This window comes from Sapajus apella, unplaced genomic scaffold (genome assembly GCF_009761245.1).
Source record: "Sapajus apella isolate SASKATOON/1434 unplaced genomic scaffold, GSC_monkey_1.0 scaffold13, whole genome shotgun sequence".
Taxonomy (NCBI): domain Eukaryota; kingdom Metazoa; phylum Chordata; class Mammalia; order Primates; family Cebidae; genus Sapajus; species Sapajus apella.
Window position 1 is genome coordinate 3,479,119 of NW_022436953.1, and position 26,946 is coordinate 3,506,064.

At 43.6% G+C, this 26,946-nt stretch overlaps 1 protein-coding gene and 2 pseudogenes across 2 annotated transcripts in view; 2 read left to right on the forward strand and 1 right to left on the reverse strand.

Annotated features, from left to right (window-relative positions):
- Positions 1 to 26,946, reverse strand: part of DNMBP (dynamin binding protein) — a 133,798-nt gene that overhangs the window by 37,206 nt on the left and 69,646 nt on the right. The window contains exon 1 of one of the 2 annotated variants that reach the window (XM_032281281.1): positions 14,954 to 17,711. The exons of the other annotated variant lie outside the window; for it this stretch is intronic. Within the exon in view, the coding sequence (XP_032137172.1) occupies positions 14,954 to 16,109 (1,156 nt within the window). The 5' untranslated portion in view covers positions 16,110 to 17,711. Of the gene's footprint in view, positions 1 to 14,953; positions 17,712 to 26,946 lie in introns of those variants that run through there. 2 annotated transcript variants of the gene reach the window in all.
- Positions 7,779 to 7,869, forward strand: LOC116554223 (annotated as a pseudogene).
- LOC116553784 lies at positions 8,835 to 9,234 on the forward strand (annotated as a pseudogene).

Genomic DNA, 26,946 nt, shown 5'->3' on the forward strand with positions numbered 1-26,946 from the left:
AACCCAACAAACATTAGTCCTTTTCTCACGATGGGCCAGAATATGCCATCTGTACCTGATAGATGGTAAATGCACTTGGTAAAATGTACCAAGTAGAAAAGTGCCCTGTGCAGACTCTAAAATTCCACTTTTCTCTGAGGACAATAAAATGTGCAGACGAGCTCTCACTTTCTTCCTAGGATGGCCCTGCAGGTGATAAGGAGCTGGAAATGTTACACAAATTTACTTCCTGTGTTACAACAATTAGCTGTGGGATTCTTTCAGAAGTGGTTGTGAATCCCATCCCATCCTGATTCCATTCCTTCTCAAGACACCCCCACCCCTTTCTGGTTAGTACGTTATCACCAGGCTCACTTCCTCAGGTTCTAAGGAAGGGAGTCATTAGCCCACGGCTTCCCACAACTCCATCACACACACTTCAGAGTTAAAGAGCAGGGCCAGGCACGCTTCCCGGCCTTGGAAAACTGGCTGTATCTCTAATGGGGAAAATTTTGAGCTCTGGGCCAGGTCCCAGGTGCCCTTGAGCCGGGTAGAAGAGGCTGCCTGTTCCACTTCCTTCTGTGCTGGCCCCCACACCCCAGGACCTACCTGCAGCACCCAGAATTGGCTGTGTGTGGAGGTGTGGGCCTGAGAGTAAGCATGCAGGGCAGAATTTTCCCAGAGCTCTGGAATGCACCACAACCCCCTAAAATCCTTTGAATAGGGTCGGCATTTCCCCCACGCTTCCCACATTTACATATGAATCACCCAAGTCACCCGGGCTATCTCTGCAGGGCTTGTCCTAAAGGATGGAGCTGGAACCCTGAGTGTACTGGACTGAGTGAGACGTACACCAGCCGGCCCAGCTCTGCTTGGGATCAACATCTGCCTTTCTGTTTGCTGTCCTTTCCTAGTCCTAAAACCCTCGAAATTCCACCCCCGGAGTTTGAATCTAAGATTATTATCTCTTCCTTTTCTACCACTTGCTAAGCATTTTGGTTGTTGCTTTGGGTGGGGAATGGGGAATGCCCTTTTCAGGGAAGAATTCCAAAGGCCCAGCCATCTCTAGTGATGAGAGGCAGAACTGTAAAGTGGGTTTAGTCTGCCCCTGGGCCTCTCTTTCTGCAGACTTTCACCTAGAGCTTAGCCAAGGGACCCCAAATAATCTCCTCCTTTAGGCAATGAACCCTAAAGCCATCACAGAGCAGATTTCAGCTGGGAGGTCCTAGGACAGCACGAACTGGGATGGCAGGCAGGAGTGATTCACAGGAACTGGAAGTCGTGCTCAAACTGTAAAAACATTTACACTTAAATGAACCAGGGGAGAAGAAAGGTGCACAGAAATATGCCACAATTTTGTAAGAAAATGCACAATTTTGTAAGAAAACGGAGAACAGGGAAAAGAGATGAAAGAAAGGAAAATCTACAAAAACCCACACATATTTCTATATAAACATAAAGGCTGGGCGCAGTGGCTCACACCTGTAACCCCAGCATCCTAGGAGGCCGAGGTGGGCAGATCAACTGAGGTCAGGAGTTCAAGACCAGCCTGGCCAACATGGTGAAACTCCATCTCTACTAATAATACAAAAAAAATTAGCTGGACATGGTGGTGCAGCTTGTAATCCCAGCTACTTGGGAGACTGAGGCAGGAAAATCACTTGAACCTGGGAAGTGGAGGTTGCAGTGATCCGAGGTGAAACTATTGCACTCCAGCCTGGGCAACAAGAGTGAAACTCCATCTCAAAAACAAAACAAAACAAACAAACAAAACCCCATATAATATATAAGTGTACAGAGAAAGGTCTGGAAGGAAAACATTCCAAATTCATCCCAGAGCTTGTCTCAGGGAAGGATCTAGGATTTGGGGTAGAAGTTGACATCAGTGGGACTTGCGGTTAACCAATACTTTTTAACCTCACAGGAACAAAGTAATTTTTTTTTTAAAACAGTCATACTGCCTGAGCACAGTGGCTCATGCTTGTAATTCCAGCATTTTGGGAGATGGAGGCAGGAGGACCACTTGAAACCAGGAGATCAAGACCAGCCTGGGCAACACAGTGACACCCTCAGTCTCTACAAAACAAACAAACAAGATTAGCTGGGCGTGGTGGCACGTGCCTGTAGTTCCAGCTACTCGGAAGGCTGAGGTGGGAGGACCACCTGAGCCTGGGAGGCTGAGGCTGCAGTGAGCTGTGATAGCTCCACTGCACACAGCCTGGAGACCCTGTGTCAAAAAAAAAAAAGAAAGAAAAGAAAACAAATATATATATGGCACTATGTGTGTCATGCACTGTTCTAGGTATTTTATAAATATTAATTTATCTGCATAACACCCTACTATTGTCCCCATTTTACCGATAAGGAAGGAAGAAAAATTAAGTAACTGCCCCAGTAAGTGGAAGAGCTGAGATATGAACCCACCTCAGCTCCAGAGTCCAAGTTCTTGACCAATAACTATTCTGTCTCCAGTTTTTTTCCCAGGCAGGCAAATCACATCCATTGTAACCTGGAATTCCACTTCTGGGTTTTGGTAGCCAGCTGGTAGCTAATAACAAAGTGGCAATTCCAGAGCACAATTTAACCTAATATTTAGAGCCACAGTTTGCCCACAATAAGACTGTGAACAATGATACACTGAAGCATATTTGCACATATTAATATGATTGTATTTATAAAATGCCACCCAATATAACATAAATTATACGTCCTTTACACAGGCTGGGGGCAGTGGCTCACGCCTGTAATCCCAGCACTTTGGGAAGCCAAGGTCATTGGATCACCTGAGGTCAGGAGTTCGAGATCAGCCTAGCCAACATGGTGAAACCACATCTCTAAAAAAAAAAATATATATATATATATATGTAAATAGCTGGGCACAGTGGTGCGAGCTTGTAGTCCCACTCAGGAGGCTGACACAGGAGAATCGGTTCAACCTGGGAAGCGGCAGCTGCAGTGAGCTGAGATCGCACCACAGCACTCCAGCCTGGGCGACAAAGTGAGGCTCTGTCTCACCAAAAAAACAGGTAATAAAACATTGTTGAAATAATAGGCAAAAAAGAAAAAAAGCAAATACACAACTGCCTGCCTAGCAATGCATCTAGAAGCAGTCTTTTTGCAGCAAACCCTGAGAGGAGGCAATTTCTCTGTACACGTGCCCATCTCCTCCCCAGCCCTGCCTGCAGGAATCACAAACCCTGGTTTTCCATGTTACCACACCACTCGGGCCAGCCCACCCAGCCCCCACTGCTTTTCCTCTAGCACCTACTTTACTTCTATTTGGAGAAATTTTATCCTGCTCTAGGTAAAACTTCCAAAGCTGCAGGGCTCATAGCAGACTTCCTGGATCACCAAACTTCAGAGGTGAATCAATTATACAGTTAGGTCCTAAACCTCAACAGCAACAGGAAAAACGTTCCCGGTGGCCTTTGCTCAGCAATGCCGGCCTATTTTGGCAAGTAGCCTGAAGTAAAATCCCTGCCAGGAGAAATTCCACCTCAAAGACCTAGCTGAAAACCTCCCTTTCCCGCTTTCTTCTCCAGGTCCCTATCTAGGCCAACAGAACAACAAATGAGGGTCAAGAGCCCAAATTACCGTAGTCTGCAACTTCTTATGCTGCTAGGATGGTGAGGTTAATACTAGGAGTGTGACATGGTAAAAGCCCATAAAACCGCATATCTCAACCATACCTCCGCTTTCTGTTGAAACTGCTCTCTATAACCCAAATGTGAATAACTAATTAAGTACTGTAATTTCCACCCTACCCAGACAATGTGTAAACAAGTGCTAATCTTGACTTTTGTGAATCACTTAAGTAACAATCAGAATGTCAAAAGTCCCCTGGCCCTCGGAGTGTCCAGAGCCCCTCACCCTCATCTTCGCCCAGGAATCCACTGGAATGTCCGGAGCCCCTCACCCTCATCTCTGCCCAGGAGGTGATTTACAGAATCTACTGGCCCTCAGAACGTCTGAAGCCCCTCACCCCCACCCTTGTCTCTCACGCTTACTCCCGAGAAGGCTTTATGGGTATAAAAGGTCTTGACACCCTCCTTTCGGGGCCACCGGTTGGAGAGACGGGAGTCCTCCGTGGCCGCCAGCAACAAAGACCCTGCAATTTGGCATACTTTTGTCTTGGTGTTAATTTTCTATGCTCGGGCCAGTACAACAGGAGCAGCTCAAACACCATTTCTGAACATTCACCAAACACAAGTAAATCCTAGTGAGGTATGCTGTTGAGCTTAAAACTGCAAGATTATTTTTTAATCTTTAGGCAGCAGAAGTAAAATAATCAACAGGGCAAAGATAATTTTTGTAAAATAAAGACAAATTGTCACTGTTTACTAAGCAAATTTTTATGTCAGTCAACAAAACTTTACATGAAAAGCTCTATTTTCTACACACACTCACACACATACACACACACACACACGATGGTTCTATTTTACAAAGGCTCTTGAGGCAAGGTAATATTGCACACATTTTACAAATGAGGAAATGGGCACAGAGGAACGAAATAACTTGTTTAAGACCAAACGGCTCATAAGCAGCATATTCAAAACTGGCCTCCCAAGCCAGTGCTCTACATTAAACATCAAGGCCTGTTCTGCATTTTATGTCTTCCTGATATAAGCATGGCTGTTTCCTGCATTAAATTTCCATTAACACTACTGTGATGGTTCAAAATTTGCTCAACCACATAACCCTCTGGCTATTTTTCTATCCTACTCTATAAAATCAGACTTCCTTCTGTTTATTAATTAGGTTGTTTAGTTTTATCCTTTCCACTCGCTCTCATAACATTATCTTTTACGACTATTCCCTCTCCCCCACCAAAATCAGTTGATCTAAATTATAATTGCTCAAAGTTTTAATTACAGGCTGGGTGCCGTGATTCCTGCTGTAATCCCAGCACTCTGGGAGGCTGCGGATCACCTGAGGTACGGAGTTTGAGACCAGCCTGGTCAACATGGTAAACCCCATTTCTGCTAAAAACACAAGAATGAGTCTGGCATAGTGGCATAAGCCGGTAGTTCCAGCTACTCAAGAGGCTGAGGCAACAGAACTGCTTGAGCCCAGGAGGCAAGATGGTGCCACTGCAAGGATATGGAAAGCTGAAATGTCCTCTGAAGCATTCTGTAGCTTCAGGCAAGTCATTTCATCTGCTGGAACTTCAAGAACAGCAAAACAAGTGGAGTTAAACCAGATGGTCTTTAAAGTGAGTTCCATTTGGGTGAATGAATCTAGTCTAACAAGCCAGATATAAACTCATAGAACAAAAGAATAAGACAAAATAGAATAGTTTAGGTTTTATTTATTTAAAAAGGTGAACCTAATCTCTTAAAATAAGGATTACTATATTTCCAATATTTTGATGGTAAAATCTGCTTAAACCTAGGATATGGGTGGGGTAAAGTCACTTCATTCCCCTAGATCTTGGGAGAGCAACAGGTGTGTGGTGAAGAAACCACTGGGACAACAATTCAGAAGGCCTCGCCCTGTCTCCCTACCTGTGTGACCTTGGACATGTTATACAACCTTTCTGGGCCGTTGCTTCTGTGTATATAACAAAGGGGTTGGGCCTCTTTGTCACTTTCAGCTCTGAACTCTGACATGACTTCTCAGTCTTTTTCATTTTGTGAGACAGGGTCTCACTCGGTTGCCCAGGCTGGAATGCGGTGGCAAAATCAAAGTTCATGGCAGCCTCAACCTCCTGGGCTCAAGCAATCCTCCCAAGGTTGGTTCCCAACCTGGAACCAAGCCACCATGCCCACCTAATTCTTTTATTTTTTTGTAGAGACAGGGTCTCACTATGTTGCTCAGGCTGGTTTCCAACTCCTGAGCTCATGCGATTTTCCTGTTTCAGCTTCCCAAAGTGCTAGAATTACAGACGTGAGCCACCATGCCCAGTGGACTTCCCAGTCTTTTTTTTTTTTTTGAGATGGAGTCCTGCTCTGTCACTCAGGCTGGAGTGTAGTGGCTTGATCTCGGCTCACCGCAACCTCTGCCTCCTGGCTTCAAGCGATTCTCCTGCCTCAGCCTCCTGAGTAGCTGGGATTACAGGCACCTGCCACCATGCCTGGCTAATTTTTTTTTTTTTTGTATTTTTAATAGAGATGGAGTTTCACCAGGTTGCTCAGGCTGATCTCGAACTCCTGACCTCGTGATCCACCCACCCAGTCCTCCCAAAGTGCAGGTATTACAGGCATGAGCCACCGAGCCCAGCCTTCCCAGTCTTTGACTTCATTTACTCCTCTCAGTTGGGTGTGAGCACACTAGCCTCTAACCAGTTCCGCAAGGAAGATCACTTACTGTGGGAGGCCTCTTTCTAATCATCCAGTTAGTCATTTCCTCTCAGTGAGCCCAGAGAACTGGGCACCTGATGCTATTATTAAACCTGTAAACAACAAAGTTTAATGATCTGTTTTCTTATTATTCCTTGAACATGACAAGCCTAGCTTGTCTCTGGGCCTTTTCCATCATTTCTGCTCACTTATTATCTTTTAAAGCTCAAGTCCCAAATTCTCCATGACATTTTCTCTAGTCCTTGGAATGCTCTTTCCTCGAAATTCACCTCTCCAGCACCTCTCCTTGCTATTTAACTTTTTGTATGTTTTTTTGAGATGAGTCTCACTCTGTTGCCCATGCTGGAATGCAGTGGCATGATCTTGGCTCACTACAACCTCTGCCTCCCAGGTTCAAGCAATTCTCCTGCCTCAGCCTCTTGAGTAGCTGGGACTACAGGTGCATGCCACCACACCTGGCTAATTTTTTGTTTTTAGTAGAGATGGGGTTTCACCACATTGGTCAGGCTGGTCTCAAACTCCCGACCTAGTGATCCTCCTGCCATGGCCTCCCAAAGTGCTGGGATTACAGGTGTAAGCCACTGCACCCGGCACTATTTAGCTTCTGATAATACACATTCTGAGACCCAAAGTAGAATATTTCACTTGACAACAAATATTTATTGAGCATCTATTATACACCAGGTACTATGTTAGATTCTGGAAATACCATCTTCATCCACTGCTGTCATGGAACTTAGACTCTACTAGACCTGCGTACCTCGTATACACTCAACCTACAGTACTTAGCATAGCAACTGGCATTTAATAAATGGCAGCAATTAAGACCAGGCACGGTGGCCCATGCCTATAATCTCTGCACTTTGGGAGGCCGAGGCAGGTAAATCACTTGAGGCCAGGAGTTCGAGACCAGCCTGGCCAACATGGCAAAACCCTGTCTCTCTACTTAAAACAAAACTTAGCTGGCTGTGGTGATGGACACCTGTAGTCCCAGCTACTCAGATGGCTGAACCATGAGAATCACTTGAACCTGGGAGGTGGAGGTTGCAGTGAGCCAAGATCACACCGCTACACTCCAGCCTGGGGGACAGAGCAAGACTGTCTCAAAAAAAAAAAAAAAAAAAAAAGCAGCAAATAGTATTACTTTGCAGAGCACCCTAAGCATCACTCTGCTATGATTATTATGTTTTAGACTCAATGAAATGCAATATATTGCATTGATTTGTTTCCTCTCAGCTTACGATGAGAAGAAAGGGGTGTCTCGACACTGTGAAACCAGGTCTGCTGTGCAACCATGCATACAAACATGCATCTTCCTCCCAAATATGACTACCAGCGCTGTCACACCCCTGTAGCCTGTTGGCCTGATATTTATGTATAGCCACGAGCACTTCCTGGTTTCTCAGGAAATATCAAATTGGAAAACTCTGTGGTATCAGGGCAGCTGAGTCAGAGATCTGAGCTCCCACCTGGGCATGCCATGATATTGCAAGTTAAATCGCTTCTCGGCCTTTTGGCTAAGATCAAGTGTAGTATGATATTGCAAGTTAGTTGCTTTGATTCACTCCCCCTTCCCACTGTACCCCTTAACACCTTCAGGCCCGTATGAAAGAGGATACCCTGGAAGAGTACATCTTCCCATCCTAATTCAGTAACTTGCCTTTCCTTGATCTCTCTCACTTCTACAGAAACCTGGGATCTCCCGAGACCAGCATTTCTTCATTGTTGATGGAACATTATGTAAAAATAATATAGGTAATAATATTGGAAAGAAAACATATAACCTAGCTTCTGCTGCTTGTTCTACAAGTTCTCAGTCTCTTGCCCAGGCTAGAGTGCAGTGATGTGATAGATCATAGCTCACTGCACCGCAGCCTCAACTTCCCGGGCTCAAGCAATCTTACCACCTCAGCCTTCAGAACTACTGGGACCACAGACATGCACTACCACGCCTGGCTAATTTTGTTTATCTAGCTTCTTGAGAATACAACTCATGATCTCAAGAAGCAAGACTGGATGAGAGTTGGCTGGATTGGACCATTCTAATCTCAGAAGAGGAGTGCCTAATTTACTCGAAAGCTTCAATTATCTCCCAACTCTTGAATAAATAAGGCCCTGCATTTATTTCCTCTGGCCTCCACATATTTACTTTTTCCCTCTCCTCTGCCTCCTAACCATCCCATTTATCTTCAATATTTTTTTCTTTCCTTTTTCTTGACACTTTGAGGATTCTGTTGCATACCAAATAGCTTCAGACATTGATATCTCCTGTAATCCCAGCACTTTGGGAGGCCAAGGCAGGTGGATCACCTGAGGTCAAGAGTTCGACACCACCCTGGCCAACTTGGGGAAACCCCTTTTCTACTACAAATACAAAAATTAGCCAGGTGTGGTGGTGCACACACACCTGTACTCCCAAGGGAGGCTGAGGCAGGAGAATCGCTTGAATCCAGGAGGCAGAGGTTGCAGTGAGCCGAGATCACACCACTACACTCCAGCCTTTGCGACAGAGAGAGACCCTGTCTCAACAACAACAACCAAAAAGACATCCTGGCTCTGTGTGCCCGCGGAGTAGCCATCATGAGCAAAGCTCACCCTCCCGAGTTGAAAAAATTTATGGACAAGAAGTTATCATTGAAATTAAATGGTGGCAGACATGTTGAAGGAATATTGCGGGGATTTGATCCCTTTATGAATCTTGTGATAGATGAACATGTGGAGATGGCGACCAGCGGACAACAGAACAATATTGGAATGGTGGTAATACGAGGAAATAGTATCATCATGTTAGAAGCCTTGGAACGAGTATAAATAATGGCTGTTCAGCGGAGAAACCCATGTCCTCTCTCCATAGGGCCTGTTTTACAATGATGTAAAAATTAGGTCATGTACATTTTCATATTAGACTTTTTGCTAAATAAACTTTTGTAATAGTCAAAAAAAAAAAAAAAAAGACATCCTGATTGTAAAAAGTAAACACATGTGCCAGGCACGGTGGCTCACACCTGTAATCACAGCACTTTGGGAGGCCCAGGAAGGCAGATCACCTGAGGTCAGGAGTTCAAGACCAGCCTGGCCAACATGGTGAAATTCCATCTCTACTAAAAATATAAAAATTAGCCAGCTGTGGTGGTATGTACCTGTAATCCCAGCTACTCAGGAGGCTATAACAGGAATTCGCTTGAACCTGGGAGGCAGAGGTTCAAGATAATGCCGTTGCACTGCAGCCTGAGTAACAAGAGTGAAATTCCATCTCAAAAAAAGGGAAAAAAAAAAGGTAAACACATGGAAACTTTGCTCAACTTTGTGCCCCTTCAACTACATTCATTCTTACTTTTTGCAAAAGGTCGTAGACCACTGGTCAGCACACTGTTCCTCTATGACTTAATTCCCCAGGTTTCCTCCTAAACGGTTTGCAATTAATTAAGTGAAATTGTCTTCTCAGTCAACCAATAACCTCCTCAACAAATTCAATGGCATTCTCCTTGATTCCCCATGGCAACTGAAAGTGTTGGTTATCTCTCTTAAAATTCTCTGATTTCCAGGCTGGGCATGGTGGCTCATGCCTATAATCCCAACACTTTGGGAGGCTGTAGCAGGTGAATCATTTGAGGTCAGAAGTTCAAGACCAGCCTCGACAACATGGTGAAAGGCAGTCTCCGCTAAAAATACAAAAATTAGCCAGGCATGGTGGCGCATGTCTGTAATCCCAGCTCCTCACGAGGTTGAGGCACAATAATCACTTGAACCCCAAAGGAGGAGGCTGCAGTGAGCTGAGAACACGCCACTGCATTCCAGCCTGGGCAACAGAGTGAGAGTGTCTCAAAAAATAAAAAAATTTCTGACTTCCTCCTGATCTCCTCCAATATGTTTGCCGCAAACCTCTTACTGCCTCCTCCTTTCCTGGGAGAAAAACAAAACAGAAGATTTTCCTGCTCCACAGCAATTACTGTCCCAACTTTTAAGGGACTGATTTCATATCCTTATCACCACTTCCCTCCTAAACTCCCTGTCATATGCTCTATGACTCTGCTCCTACCCTCCACCAACTTACCAGATGCAAAAGTCTTTCCCAGGTCCATAACCTCTCTTGTACCTCGGCTGTATATAACATAGTTGCACCCTTTGGTGGCAGCCTCCCCTCTCACTTCTCTAACATTTATTTTTCTTTCTGTGAACTCTCCAGAGAAATACGTAACAATTTTCTGATCTTCTAAATTCATCTATGCAGAATAAATCTATGGCTGTACTTCTGCCTTCAAATGTGGCGATGTTGGAAAAGCAGTGGTCTGGGTACCAAGAGGGCCAGACTCTATTCCTGATCTAATGCTTGAACCAGTTACCTTGGAAACACATTTCAATTTCTCCAAGTTCTGTCTCTTCATTTTTAAAATAAATGGATTGCATTTAAGTGTTTTCCAAACATTTTTTACTGTGACCTACACTTTATTTTTTTAAGACACAGTTTCACTGTCGCCCAAGCTGGAATGCAGTAGCACAATCTCGGCTCACTTCAACTTCCACCTCCTGGGTTCAACGATTCTCCTGCCTCAGCCTCCCGAGTAGCTGGGATTACAGGCACACGCCACCATGCCCGGCTAATTTTTGTATTTTTGTAGAGTGGGGGTTTCACCATGTTGGCCAGGCTGGTCTCAAATTCCTGACCTCAAGTGATCTGCCCACCTCAGCCTCCTAAAGTGCTGGGATTTCAGGCATGAGCCACTGTGCCCAGCCTGACCCACACTTTAGGTTGCGACTATATATATACACACATTTACATAATACATTTATGTCTATATACACACTCACACATACACAGAATGTGTATTACATGCTTACTTTTAGTACATAAAATGTAGTATGAAAGTTTTTTCTATTTGCTTTTATTTTTCAGAACTGCTGGTTGCAACCCCCAAACAGATTTCAAGACCCAATCATGAGTGGCTATCCATTATTTAGAAAAACACAGGACTTGTGGCTATACAAGTTTCCTTCCAGTAATAACTTAAGAGGCTCCTATGTTGCAGCCTTCCAACCCTGAACCTTTAGCCCTAACTCTCACCTTTATTTTTGTTTCATATTTCTCTGTAAGATCACTTCATTTAGATATCCTAACATCACTTACATTCAAAACAGGTAATGTGGAATTTGAAACACCAGGTTCCCTTCTTGTCATAACCACTATGTTATCGGCAAGTGCAAAACTTTAGTGCCCACACTTGGTGTAGTAATGGCAGAGTAGCTCACGTTGTTCTAACCTCCCTACTGATAAACGATCAAAAACACATTACAAGATTTATTTTTTTAACTTTTATTTATTCACTTTTATTTTTCTAGAGAGGTGTCTCACTCTGTCACCTAGGCTGGAGTACAGTGACGTCAACATAGCTGACGACAGCCTCAACCTCCCAGGCTCAAGTGATCCTCCCACCTCAGCCTTCTGACAGGTCTTTTTTAAAATAGCTATATATAGCACTGAAAAGTAATCAAAAGTAGGCAGAACCTTGAGGGGACATGACTCAAAACAAGGGAAGCAAACCAGGTGAGATCCACCTGTCTCCAGTCCTCCCCACAGGGCATTCCCTAGCCTTTTAGCATGCTGGGAAATAAAGCAAAAGAAGAAAGCTCACATGGGGCAATCTTACTGGGCTGAGCAGCCAAAGGTTCCAGTCTGGAGCTCTGAAGACTTTAGCTATTAAGGGGGAAATCCTGGAAAACAATAAGTCACAGAGAGGAGAGCCCCCAAATTTGTGCAGAAATGCCTCTCAGTCCTTGAACTGCGCATGCAGGTGATGGGACTCCAAGGAACCCAGCCAAAAGCTGCAGGGCAGAAGAGCCCAGCAGATCTTCAGCAACTGTCTGGCGCTGGGAAGCCAGAGTTTGAAGTGTGAGTCCCTCCAAGTTAGGAGGTTCGATTAAACACTTCCAGTTTTCTGCTGAAACCTCAGAAGGGCCGCACCTAAGGAGTAAGGACCACCTCTCAGGACCAGGGGCCACACCCAAAGACTAAGAGCAAACCCTCAACAGATCTGCATTAAAAGATCTCAGATGGAGGCCACCTCAGAAGGACTGATCAGGCAGGTGAGAAGGAAAGCCTGGGGGAAAACTTGGCTCCCAGCCTGGGAGAGAGGCTGGGGAGCAGCCAATGAACAGAGCTCTGTCTCAGATGGAGGAGGGGTGGCAAGGGGAAGATGGGAGAGGAGGAAGGGACAGGGCATTCCACTTAGATAATTAAACTTGAAGTGTTTACAGTCTCAGCGTAGATGTCCAATGGGAGCAGGGACTATCAATCTGGAGCTCAGAGCCAAAACCAAGGAGGGACAGGTGGGTGGGGCAACTTGTAAAGGGGAAGGGAGGTGGGTGGATAAAACACAAAGGAATGGCCATTTGTGAGCACCTACTATGTTCCAGACATGTGATTGCTTTATTTTTCTATCTCACTATGAGACAGGTGTTATGATCTTCACTTTACAAATTGAGAATTCGAAGCTCCAAGAGTTTAAGTAATTTTTCTAAAGTTAAGGCCATTTAGTAAATGGTGGAGCTGAGATTTGAACTTGAGGCAGACCAACTCTGATGCTTGTTCCTTTGTGTAATTACACAGTGTTCCCTTGTAACATTTTGTAACATTCAGGAAGGGTGATGGCTTGAGAGAGCTAACAAAGAATGTTAGAATGCTGAAAGATTTCTAGTGAAAACAAAAGATTTTGTTACAGGTCAAGGAGGATATTAGGGGTATAAAAAGGGGTGAACTAAATATGAATATACTTTCAAAAGTTAAATCCTCAAAGCTAAAAAGAGTTGTAGAAATGGAAATGGTATTGGGTGGAACCAAGCTGGTTTCAGAGAGATCAGAGGGCACATTACAACACTGCAGAGAGAAACGTTTGACTCCTGTTAAGTCAAAAGAATAAACACACTTTGATTACAGTTGGGAGGCTTAATACAATAAGGAACTAAAGATAGGAAACAAAGTTCACTGAAGGAACAGATGGGGGAGGGAAGAGGAACAATATAAAAACCAATATAAAGAATGGTAAAATCAGACTATTTTTTAGCTGGGAGGAATTTAGAAGTTATCCAATCCCTATCATTTCAGAAAAAATGCACCTAGAAAAAATGACTAGCTGCTAAAAACCTTGGCCTCCCAATGAAAGCTGGGTTTGGTTTCATTTTTGTCTTTATAGGTGCAGGTTAAGAGTTTGTTAGGTCCAAAATGGTGCCCTGGAAACTCAAGTTAAGTCAACCCCATGTTGGAGGAATGGCAGGTAAACCACCGGTCATTCCAGGGCCACAGCAGGCTTATTTTTTCAATCTGTGGTGACCCCCAGTACAAATCTGACCAGCCAGCCCATTCTGAAGGAAACCTAGATGAGAAACTTTCCACCTAGTCAGAAGTGGAGGGAGGGTAGTCAGATCAGATGGATTTTCTAGATCGTTCACATTCTCTGACTAATCTTTATCCTCTGGTCACAACGTGGACTCCCAAGTTGGCCAGAACCAGAAAGCCTGCTTGGCATGAAGACAACATACAACATACACCCACATAAAAGGTTTAACAGGGAGTCCAGTAATTATAAAAATAGCACAGTATAAATAAAGTTCACTTATGAGAATCAAAGAAGAGAAGACATAATGGCAAGAAAGAAATAATCTCTATATGATGAAAGACTAATATTCCCATTTCACAGATAATGTAGTTAAGGCTCAGTGAGATGAAGTGATTTGAAAGCTAGAAGTAATCTTCCGGATTCCACAAGAGTGTCGGTACTCAGCATTCACTTAAGATTCCTGAATGTCAAGGAGTGAACAACCTATAAAACAAGTCAAGGCTACTCTGGGCACACTGCCTACGGGGTAGCCCTGCTCTGAAAGCAGCAGTATTAAAAAAAAAATTAAATTAAGGACTGGCAATGGTGGCTCATGGTAATCCCAGCACTTTGGGAAGCAGAGGTGGGTGGTTCACTTAAGCCCAGGAGTTCAAGACCAGCCTGGGCAACATGGTAAAACCCTGCCCCTACAATAATAAACCCTGCCCCTAAAAAATAAAAAATTAGCCAGGCATGGGGGCACATGCCCAAAGTCCCAGCTACTCGGGAGGCTGAAGTGGGAGGATCTCTTGAGCCTAGGAGGTTGAGGCTCCAGTGAGCCATGACCATGCCACTGCACTCCAGCCTCGGGGGGGGGGGGGGGGGCAGAGTGAGATCTTGTCTCAAAAATAAAATAAAATAAAAATAAACGAAGTCTTCTTTTCCATTAATGTCCAAAGAAGTGTAGGGTCTGAGAGAAAAAGAACATGCTGGGAAAATGAATTTTAGCTTGATGCCCTGATAATAAACTTGCTGTCCGCACAAGATGAACAAAAACATGAAAGTAAGAAAGGAAAGATACTTGAGATTAGAGACATATGAAAAAAACCAAGAAGAGTAAAAAAAGTTCCCATGAGAGCGCTATCTGAATGTTGCACATTTACAGCATTGTATATATACTCTTGCTCTGTACAACGCCTTCCAAAGCAATTAAATCTCTAAGGTTGTTCTCACTCAAGGTGCACTTGATAAGAAGTTCAGGGCCCAGGTTCCTTAAGAACACAAGAGCTCCTACTACCTGGTATAACCACCCTTTAAATCTATTTTTATGCTTTATCCTAAAGAGGTTGGCTGAGTTCATACCTTGGGTTTTCTTCCTGTTTTGCACGAACTCTGAGCGCCTCAGGGTGCTGGGTGCTGTGCGGCGGAGGCAACTATTCCTTCTCCAAGTCTCTGGGCCATTTAATTTTCTCTCTTCCTCTAAATGCCAGATGTTCTTCTCTAATGACGAGCTCTGAGGAATCCCCAAATGACGTTCTCCGTGGTCTCCCCTGGTACGCTGGGTCTGCAAGCCATCCGGGAGGATCCCACTGCCCCCATGTGCTGTCATTCTTGGTATGTCAATGCCATTATACTCCAAATTCTCCATTTGATGGAGAGAATCTGTTCCTCTGGAATTACGAGATTCATATACACAGTTTGCAAATAAAGCATCATAGCCTTTATTTTCTGTATCAAAATTACCCTGATCCATGATATGAGTCTTTGCTTTGGGATAGATTTTGTCATTTTGATAAACATTCCTGTCCCCTTCATGGTACTTGATAAATTGTTTATCTTCATTGACACAATTCAAATCTGAAAAGCTCACAGACTGACCAATAGGATAATTCCTAGGAACGTGATATAAATCGCTGTGTTCTCTATAATAAAAATTAGTTTCCTGACAATCCTCAAGATTATAATTAACATTCTTATGGTCTATATACCACAACTGAGGTCGAACTAAGTTCGCTGAAGAATCATCCAAACTCCTACAGCCAGTCCACTGTTTAGCCTTTTCAGAGTCCTCAGGATTATAATTCAGATTCTTATGATCTGGGTAGCCATTTGCCTCTCTGTATCCGCCAGCTTTCCAGGTCACATCTGGGCTTCCCATAGGCGAATTATCCTTTGTCCCAGGGCTGGGATTCTCATCATCTACATGTTCCGGACTCCTATAACCATCATGACCTCTGTGGTACACACAGCCCATTTCACTTTCGTGTGCTTCCCCAGAGTCCATATAGCTTGGTTCACTCTGCTCAAAATCCCAGTATCCACAATCCCTTTTTCTGTAGGGCCGATGCTGCCCTTTGGCCCAGTACCTGGGATCCAAGTCATTTTCTCTGTAGAGTCCGTCCAGCACCGTAAGCTTCCTTTTCCGTAGACTCCCGTAGTCTTCATGCTCCCAGCTAGAGTCCCAGTGCCTTTTGTCCTCCACTTCCCTTTCTTTTCCAGCCTTGTGGGTTTCACACATATTTTATGTGCTTAAAGACAAAGGTTTTACTTTTCTTTTCCATGGGCCTGGGCTGGGCTGTGGACAGGTGCAGTCTAGCCTAAGGCTGGATTTGTCCTGCTTAAAATGTCTCCCAAGCATTCCAGATACTCTTCTTGTTGCTCTGGTCAGAGGACAGAGAGAGATGTGGAGTTACTTCAACCTCAGGATCCAATCAGGGAGCTACTCTATCTTTTTCCAGAGGCCAGAAGATAATGAGTAACTAGTATGCATGAGATTGGAGTTGCCAGCTTTGTTTGGTGTTTCCCTCAAGCTGGTCAAACCGGCTTGGCTGCTTTACTTGCTGAAGATAGAGGCATTCTGTTGCTCTAAAGGTTTTGCAGGAAAAGTTGTACGAAAGAGAAACAGTCCCCCTTTAGAAGCCCAGGTCAGGTCATTTATCAGTCTCCCCTGCCTCTTTAATCCTTTAGTATGCCACAAGGAGTATAAATAAATGCTTTCCTGTGCAGCTCGAGCTGGACCTCCATTCCCCATCTTCCAAGTCCACCTTTCTAATCCTTGAACATCTGAAACCTTTCAGGACTTCATCCCTTAACCTAGAGGCAGAACTCTTCTCCTTTGAGAGCTTTGCTTTTCTGGAATTCATGTCACCAGTTAGTGTATACTCCAATCAAAAGCTTCTCAAGCTCCCACCTGCAGACAGTTAGTCATATGACTGAAGGAAGGAAAAGTACTTCCTTTTACTTTGATCTGGTGAGTGGGTGATTTTATAGTGTAAACACTCTTCCCAGAATGAAGTTAGGTATGCTTTCACATTTTCCCAGATACCTGTCATGCCAGAGAAGCATCAAAAACATTCATTTCTTAAATCTCTTTTCTAGTTAATTCATACAACATATTTAAGAAGTGGAAAATGAGGCCAGAAATCAAAAAGGCAGGTAAATGGCTATTTAAATCAACAAACATTAGATGGTTACCTATTACATAAGAGGCACTGTGGAAGAGAAAAAGGCTAACAAGTTAGTCCCTGCCTCTTACAATGCAGAAGCAACAAGCTGTAAAGAAAGATCGAACGTGGTTAAGTGCCATGGAGCAAACACAAACGGCAATGGCAGCAAAGTCCCTGGTGTGGCAAGTGGAGGATTCAGGGAAGCGGTCGGATGTGAACAGTGCCTTCAAGAAGCAGGATCTCTGCAGACTTCACATATGGAGCACTAAGAAACGGGGAATCGTCTGAAGGATATAATATGTGGAAAATAAGAGAGGACTCTGAAGAGGTAGGTTGGGGTAGACCCCAAAGGATGTCATGACGTTATTCAATGGAAAGCAAAGAGTCATGAGGTTTTTGAGCAGGGGAAACACATGCTAAGAGACAGGCCTTAATGAGATTCCTCTTTCAGTAGTCTGGTCATTTATTGGATGTCAGGAATGATCCCTTGAATTTTAATCCCTTTTTGTGAAATAATATCCAGAGCCCTGAGGAGAAATGTGTTATATGCTTTGTTAATAATTAGATATTTACTCATGGGTAACTACTAATTCTCTCTGGGACTCAATCTACCCATCAATAAAATGAGGCAGTTGGCCACAATGACCCCTCTGATTCCCCCAGCATTTTTTTTTTTTTTTTTTTGAGTTTCGCTCTTGTCACCCAGGCTGGAGTGCAGTGGTAAGATCTCAGCTCACTACAACCTCTGCCTTCTGGGTTCAAGTGATTCTCCTGCCTCAGCCTCCTAAGTAGCTGGGATTACAGGTGCCTGCCACCATGCCTGGCTAGTTTTTGTATTTTTAGTAGAGACGGGGTTTCACCATATTGGCCAGGCTGGTCTTGAACTCCTGACCTCAGGTGATCCAACTGCCTCGGCCTCCCAAAATGCTGGGATTATATGCGTGAGCCACTGCTTCCGGCCCCACCAGCTTTAACAATCCATGTTTCTATTTTCCCGCACAACTTCTTTTTCCTTTTCTCAAATACCTGATGTGCTATTAGGTGCCTTTTGGATTCTTCGCTGATTGTTACTGAATGAACCTTTATTTATTTACTGGAGTTAGGGTTTTGCTCTGTTGTGCAGGCTGAAGTGTAGTGGTACAATCAAAGCTCACTGCAGCTTTGAATTCCAGGGCTCAAGGGATCTTCCTGCCTCAGCCTCCCTAGTATCTAGGACTACAGGTATGTGCCACCATGCCCAGTCTAAATGAACCTCTAAATTGTCAAACCCTCTTTTATTATTATTATTGTTTTTTGAGATGGAGTCTTCCTCTATCACCCAGGCTGAAGTGCAGTGGCACGATCTGGCTCACTGTAACCTCCATCTGCAGGGTTCATGAGATTCTCCTGCCTCAGCCTCTTGAGTACCTGAGATTACAGGTGCCTGCAACCATGCCTGGCTAATTTTTATATTTTTCAGTAGAGACAGGGTTTCACCATGTTGGTCAGATTGGTTTCGAACTCCTTACCTTGTGATCCACCCACCTCAGCCTCCCAAATTGCTGAGATTATAGGCGTGAACCACCACACTTGGCTAGGCGGCTAGGAGGGTATTTATCATACTTGTTTTACCACAGATAAACAATCTGGGAGTGTGAATGACCTGTCCAAGATCACATAAGCTAGTCACGGTAGGCCCACATTTTAAACCCAGATCTGTTTGATTTCACGGCACTACACTAAGACGAATATCTCAAAACACAGTAAATCTTAATTTCCCTCAAACCAAGTGAACAAACAAGTAGACGATATCTTGGCCTAATTCAAAAGTGGACCACCACTGACGAAGCCACATACACCCCAACACCACCATTCCCTCTTTGTTTCCAGTCCTGGCCGACCAACCCTGCCCTGTGCTGGGCCTCATCAGCCAACCACCATGAGCACACAGAATGGCAGTGACACACAAGAGCCCAGCACTGAGTGACTCAATCATTATAACCTATCACCTAAACCCAATAAAGATTGAGACTTCACCAAGCCAATAAGAAGACAACATTATTTGGGAGGACAGGTTTCATCACAAGTTAGAACAGAGCAATGGTGTAACAGGGAGAGCACTGGAGATCAGATGAGGAAATGACACCTGCCTTCTAGAAGCTCAATTTCTTCTAATAATCAGTTTGCAGATATGCTTACCCTCTTTGGCTGCCACTTTCTTTTGTGGAAAATGAAGACATTAATGGTTTCTCTGTCACTTTAAATCTAAAATTCTATGATCTTGCTTATTTCTAATCCAATTAAAAGATTAATCTTTCTCTGTTATGGAAAACAGAGTTCTCTAGCAACTTGGTATCTTTGATAACAGTAGCAAGATAAGAAAAACACACCTAGTAAATCAACCAAGAGAAGAGATAAAAAGAGAGGACTAAATTATAGGTAAGGATCCTAGTCATAAAAAGAAATTATTGGCTGGGCATGGTGGCATACGCCTGTAATCACAACACTTTGAGAGGCCCAGGTGGTGGATCACTTGAGGTCAGGAGTTCGAGACCAGCATAGGAGTTAGAGACCAGAATGGCGAACATGGTGAAACCCCGTCTCTGCTAAAAATACAAAAATTAGCCAGACGTGGTGTCAGGCGCCTGTAATCCCAGCTATTCAGGAGGCTGAGGCAGGAGACTCGCTTGAGCCTGGGAGGCAGACGTTGCAGTAAGCCGAGATCCTGCCACAGTACTCCAGCCCAGGCAACAGAGCGAGACTGTCTCAAAAAGTGAAAAAAAGAAATTATAGTTGGGCAAGTGGAGAGTGCACAGTTGGTTACAAAAGGGGATTTCTCCCTCCTTTTCTAAGTCAGATTGCCTTTAGGACATTAAAGACAAGCAGTTTTCATAAAGAGGTAAACTCACTCAGCTTTACCTCCACACTATGACCCAGATCTAAACAAAAGCTGTGAATGGGTTGCCATTTTTGAGTAGTAAATCTGTGTACAGAGAAATGTGGCCGAGGGAAAGGGGAGAATGACTTTTCTACTTTTCTCAATGCTAGGACTGCTGGTGAAATAGAACCATGTAGACAGCCATCCTCCATCGGCACCCCCCTCACTTTATACAACCGTCACACTCCACTGGCCCTTTTCAGCAGCCTCCCCACTGTGATGTTTGCTATTGCACCAAGGGGGTGGGTTTTCATGACTACCTGTGTGCCACCCAGAGTAGACAGACAGACTGCCACCTATTCTAAAAGTGAAGATGGCGAAGTAGGATTTGGAAAGTGAGAAGAGAGGGAGAAGGTAGAGGAAGGGTAAAGGTTAAAAAAGGGAGAAAAGTGCACAAAACAGAAAAAAAGAGCAAGAATATGTAACTCCCTAAACTTTCGTGGATTCCTCTGCGACTGCCCATGGTGTCCTCCCATCTGATGATCAACAACTCCTCACTTTCTAGGACTCTGCAGTGACATTCTGATTCCTATAGTTCTTGCTATTTTCCAGAGCACCTTGCAAATATCTGTCTTGGCTAACCTATGTTGTTACTTCATTATACTTGCGTATCTCCTTTTATTATACTGAAAGTTCCTTGAGGGTAAGGAAGGTCTAACTTGTTGTCCTATCTCTAGCACAGCTCTGTAGATGGTGAAACCTCTCTGCAAAAATTGTAACTGAGAAAATTATAACAATGAAAGAGATCTGATCTAACCAACCCTCATCTTGTCTTTAACTTCCAAACTGCCTGCCCTTAATCATTCCTGGGGTTGGCCTAAGCTAACTGTGGGAGAAATCTAGTTTATAGTTGAAATGGAAACAGCCCTTCCACAAAACTAAACCGCTTTTGTAAAACTAATGAAAGATCACCAAGTCAGAAGAATGAGAGGAGCCTAATTCTGCTATGATGTAGACATAAAGGATTACTAGCCATTATTGAGATGATAGCAAGATTTGCAACCTCCATAATTTCCCCTGCAGATAACACCGCTGTTATAGAACCTAAGATTAACCTTTTGAGACATCTTTTCAGGCTTTTGCATTTCTGAGGACTGATAGCTTCACCTGGACCTGCCAACCAGTTCTGTGGCCCCACCCAGAAAGGGACTTGGTGCAGGAAGACCATTGTCCACACCCCTGTGATTGCATCCCCAACCAATCAGCAGTACCCATTCCCCTAACCCCCTACCCGCTAAACTCTCCTTGAAAAACCTCTGAATTTTTTAGACTGGTTTTAGTAGTAACTCCATCTCCCACATGGAGTGACCGGCTGCATGTCAATTAAACTCTTTCTTCATGCAGTGGCCTCAGTGAATTGGTTCTGTTTGTGTGCAGTGGGCAGGAAGAACCCATTGGGTGATTACAATGGGGTACACAGTAGGTATTTAAATGTTTAATGAAATCCATGCATGTAGGCTTTATTTGACTCTTCTCAATCTCTCTTTTTTAAAATCTTTTTTTTTTTTTTTTAATAGACGGAGTTTCACCATGTTAGTCAGGCTGGTCTTGAACTCCCAACCTCAGGTGATCCACCCACCTTGGCCTCCAAAGTGTTTGGATTACAGGCGTGAGCCACCATGCCCGGCCATTCTTCTCAATCTCTTATACCTCAAATCTAATACACCAGCCAGTCCTACTAGCTCTAACTCAAAACATGCTGAGAGCTGAGCACCTCTCGTCACCACCACTGCTGCCATCCTGGTCCACGCTGCTGGCATCCATCCCTTGCCTGGATCACTGCAGTGGCCTCCTAACTAGTCTCAGCCTCTGCCCTGTGTCTCTTCTGTCTGTTCTCTTCCGTTAAATTGTAGGTCAAGTCATATTGCTCCCCTGCTCAAAACTTTCCAGTAACTTCTCTTCTTACCCTAAGTGATGAACTACAACTGTGCCGTTGCTCTAGCTGAACCAGTCTCCTTGCTGTTCCTCAAACACCTGAAGCACTCGTGCTTGCTGTCTTATCTGTCTGGAACGATGCCTCCCACCCCTCAAAATGGTTTGGTTGGCCCCCAACAATCTTATTCAAACATTAATTTTCAGAAGGTTTTCTCTGATTTCTTTTCTCCCTAGATTGTTTTGCCTTCTGACAAAAAGGCAAAAAAATATACCTATAGTTTTACTTACTTATTGCTTGTCTCTTCCTATGAGGGCAGAGATTGCTGCTGTGACTCGAGAGCACTGCCTGGAATACAGTGGGAGTTCAGTCATACTCATTGACTGATGACTGTCCTGTCTTTTGGGTCTTATTACATCTAGTAAAGTGAACAGTAAAAGGAGGCAGCAAGCAGCTCAGGTAGGGGTGTGATGGTGGGAATGCTCGCGACTAAGAGTCTACAGCTAGCTGAAGATGAATTATTTTCCTGTACACTACTGCAAAGCCTCAGTGAAATCTGAAACCAATACTTAAAAGTACCTTGATACATTCCAGCTTCTCCACTGTGTGCCTGGAGCTGAGAGTGAGGAAATGTTCACAAGGCTCTCCTACAAACTGCTAAGAACAGTGATTCACAGGTCAATTATATCTCAGCTCACCATTCTAAGCACATTTCTTGACATACATTCAACTGTCCATCCTAAAAGGAGAAATTAGTTTCTCTCCTGACTTAACACAGCCTATTAATGTGTTCTCATATGGTTGCTGTCTTATACTAGAAAATCCTTTAGAAGTAACTCTGAGCTCATTTTTACTGAGCCAACACCCTGAACCAGATGTTATGCAAGTTGAAGATATTTGCTTTTTTTTTTTTTTTTTGAGACAGAGTCTTGCCCAGGCTGGAATGCAGTGGTGCAATCTTGGCTCACTGCAACCTCCGCCACCCAGGTTCAAGAGCTTCTCCTTACTCAGCCTCCTGAGTAGCTGGGATTACAGGCATACACTACCACACTCAGCTAATTTGTGTATCTGTAGTAGAGAGACAGGGTTTCACCATGTTGATCAGGCTGGTCTCGAACTTCTAACCTCATGATCCGCCCGCCTCAACCTCCCAAAGTGCTGGGATTATAGGTTTGAACCACTGCGCCTGGCCGATACTTGCTTTTTCTTATGTACTGACAAATTAGAAAGAAAGATTATTCTTTCCTTTACATAAACTTTCATTATCTTGAAAGACCACAGGATGGGCCAGGCACTGTGGCTCACATATGTACTCACAGCACTTTGGGAGGCCAAGGCAAGCGGATCACCTGAGGTCAGGAGCTCGAGACCATCCTGGCCAACATGGCGAAACCCCGTCTCTACTAAAAATACAAAAATTAGCCGGGCATGGTAGCGGGCACTTCTAATACCAGTTACTCAGGAGGCTGAGGCAGGAGAATCTATTGAACCCAGGAGGCGGAGGTTTCAGTGAGCCGAGATTGCACCACTGCACTCCAGCCTGGGTGACAAGAGCAAGACTCCGTCTCAAAAAAAAAAAAAAAAAAGACCACAGAATGATTTGGCTATTTAATTCTATTATCTCTTACTAGTTTGAGAAGGAATTCTTGTTCTTGTTTTTTTGTTTTTCTTTTTTTTTGATACAAAGTTTCACTCTTGTTGCCCAGTCTGGACTGCAATGGCATGATCTTGGCTCACTGCAACCTCCACCTCCTGGGTTTCAAGGGATTCTCCTGCCTCAGCCTCCTAAGTAGCTGGGATTACAGGCATGTGCCACCACGCATGGCTAATTTTGTATTTTTAGCAGAGACAGGGTCTCTCCATGTTGGTCAGGCTGGTCTCGAACTCCTGAACTCAGGACCACATCAGCCTCCCAAAGTGCTAGGATTAGAGGTGTGAGCCACCGAGCCTGGCATTTTTTTTTGAGACAGTCTCACTCTGCCACCCAGGCTGGAGTATGGAGTATGATGACTTGATAACAGCTCACTGCGGCCTAGACTTCCTAGGCTCATGCAATCTTTTCATGTCACCCTCCCGAGTAGCTGGGACTATAGGTGTGCACCACCACATCCAGCTGTTTTTATATTTTTTGCAGGAACGGGGGGTTTCCACATGTTGCCTGGGCTGGTCTTGAAGCAATCCTCCACCTTGGCCTCCCAAAGTGCTGGGAGGCGTGAGCCACCACATATAGGTATGAGCCACCATGCCCCGCTGAGAAAGAACTCTTATACCTAAGGGATTCCAAGGAGTCTGTAGAATGACAAATTGCTTCTGTATAAGAAACAGTTATACTTTCAAATTTTAAAAATCTGTCTAGAATATTCTGTATCACTTTAGTATAAAGATGTTATTATTGTTCCACATCAGTCATTCTCCAGCTTGCTAATCTACTGGCTCTCTTTAGTGGACCTTAGATACTACCCAGCAGACTAGGGAAATATTATTTTCCTGAAAAACATATTCTGATTTAATTTGCAACAGTCATCATTAAAAAATTACTTTTAGAGTCCCTGGTCAATCTTCCTTTGACATTACGTTAAATGCCAGAAAGAGGAAAGTTTAGGAGCAAGGTTTCTGACTTGCTCTACAGTTTGGCATCTACTGCATTGATTTAGAACAATGGGGTCTGGCACTGAAAGTAGCATGGTCATGATTCCAAGGCAGTAGGAGAGAGCATAATTAGCTATAGAGGTCAATATCAATGATCACTGGGGTTTCAAACACACATAAATATGAATGATATTATGACTGTGTTTTTAAAATTAATCAACATGTAGTCAGTGCCTGGCTCATTATGTGTGCTCAAGAAATATACACTGAATAAAGAAATGAATGCATGCCCTCTTTTCAAATGCAGGTGTATGAACCTCACCTAGAGATAGGGTACCACTAGGCGGTCCTGATCAGAGCTTCTAAAAATAACATGTACTGGGAAACCTGAAAGACTGAGAACTCTTTTTTTTTTTTTTTGAGACAGAGTTTCGCTCTTGTTGCCCAGGCTGGAGTACAATGCCACGATCTTGGCTCACTGCAACCTCTGCCTCCTGGGTTCAAGCGATTCTCCTGCCTCAGCCTCCCAAGTAGCTGGGATTACAGGCATGCACCACCACACCCAGCTAATTTTGTATTTTTAGTAGAGACAAGTGTTTCCCATGTTGGTCAGACTAGTCTCAAACTCCTGACCTCAGGTGATCTGCCCGCCTTGGCCTCCTAAAGTGCTAGGATTACAGGTGTGAGCCACCACGTCCAGCCAGAGAATCAACACTTAATGTTTCTACTGCTTTGGAAGTCAAACTGTTCATCAGACTTGAAGGTATTGTGCTCGAGATCTGAACCTTAACTTGTTCATTAGCAACTCACTTGACTGGAAGCTGCTTAAGAGCAGAGAGCACATCTGTAATGTTCATCACTATGTACCCTGCCCTTAGCACAGTGCCTGGCACATGGTAAAAATAAATGAGCATTTCCTGAATGAATGAGTGATTGGCCTGAATATTACACTGAAGCCCACAAAATGACATTTTCGTTCCCCAACACACAGCAATAATAAATACTGTCTAGTATTCTACCCTGACTCTACAAGATAATTCCAAATTTAAAACTCCTAATTCTCTGTTACAGCGAAAGCCTGGCTTATCTAAAACTAATTTTGGACTTTTAATTTCCAATAATTGAAGTCTACATTATTTGGATCAGCCTCTCATAGAAAAAAAAAATCTTCAAAATACAAATCTAAAAGGAGATCTTTCTGTAATAGGCCAAGATCTCAAAGAACTCCCGAGGGTAAATCAGAATTGAGCCAGCCCTCTTGCTAAATTACAGCTGTGGTTCCGATACCTTGGTCACCCAAGGCATAAGGTACACTGAACCTTGAAACTGGTTTAAGGTGGACCTGGGCTGAGAATGATTAGTGTTTGTTTCCATGTGAAAATTCCCTCTCAGCATTTCTTAGAAAATATATATGTCTTTCTAAATCCAAGAAAAATAAAAATAAATAAAGAAGTCAGCTGAGAACTCTAGAAAACGAGAGAAGGTACTAGGATTCTCCTTTAAGAATAAAGCCTAACAATAAATGCTGAGACATTAAGGGTTTAAAGAAATTCACCAATGTCAAGTTGACAGCAAGAGCAGAGAATACTGACACACAGAGTAAACTGTTAAAGGTGACATTTCTGGGAATGAGAAAAAGAGTGGGTAGGAGGGCCAGGGTCTAATCAGTTAGCTTTGTTCATAGTTGTTGCTATGTAATACATGTGTTTAGAAGAGTATGTGCTCATGGCCCTGTGTGTTGCCAAAAGTGAGTCATTCTTGCAAATAAAGATTAATAAGCTTTCTTGTATAGTATGCTGTATACAAATCTTGTAAGGCTAGTCCAAGAAATAAAGTTTTGCAAGCAAAGTAAGTCCTTAAATTAGCAATTCGGACACATGAATCTGTATAGTGTCAAATCTTGTTCAGAGAAGCAAATCTTCCATTATTTGAATACCTCACAAATAATGTTTGTCCAGTGTTTTCTACCGCTTAATATTTGCTATAAATCATAGATAAACGTAGTTTATAAATCATAGTTCTTTATAAATTTTTTTAACAGAAGAAATGCAAAAGAGAAGATGTGAATACTGTTGTGAAATATTCCTACACAAAATCAGGAACATATCTAAAATCTGAATTAGCACAGGCAATATCAATTTCAATAGCAAAGCCAAAATCAGAACAAGCAGACAAAATATTTTCAACATTAAAAAAGAAAATGAGCTTTCATGAGACAACATGAACCCTAATGGTCCTACCCAGAAATGCTTTTTTATTTTTTTAATTGAGACAGAGTCTCGCTCTGTCGCCCAGGCTGGAAGGCAGTGGTGCAACCTCGGTTCATTGCAACTTTCGCCTCCTGCATTCAAGCCATTCTCCTGCCTCAGTCTCCAGAGTAGCTGAGATTACAGGCATATGCCATCAAGCCCGGCTAATTTTTTGTATTTTCAGTAGAGATGGGATTTCAACATGCTGGCCAGGCTGGTCTCAAACTCCTGACCTCAAGTGACCCACACACCTTGGCCTCCCAGAGTGCTGGTATCACAGG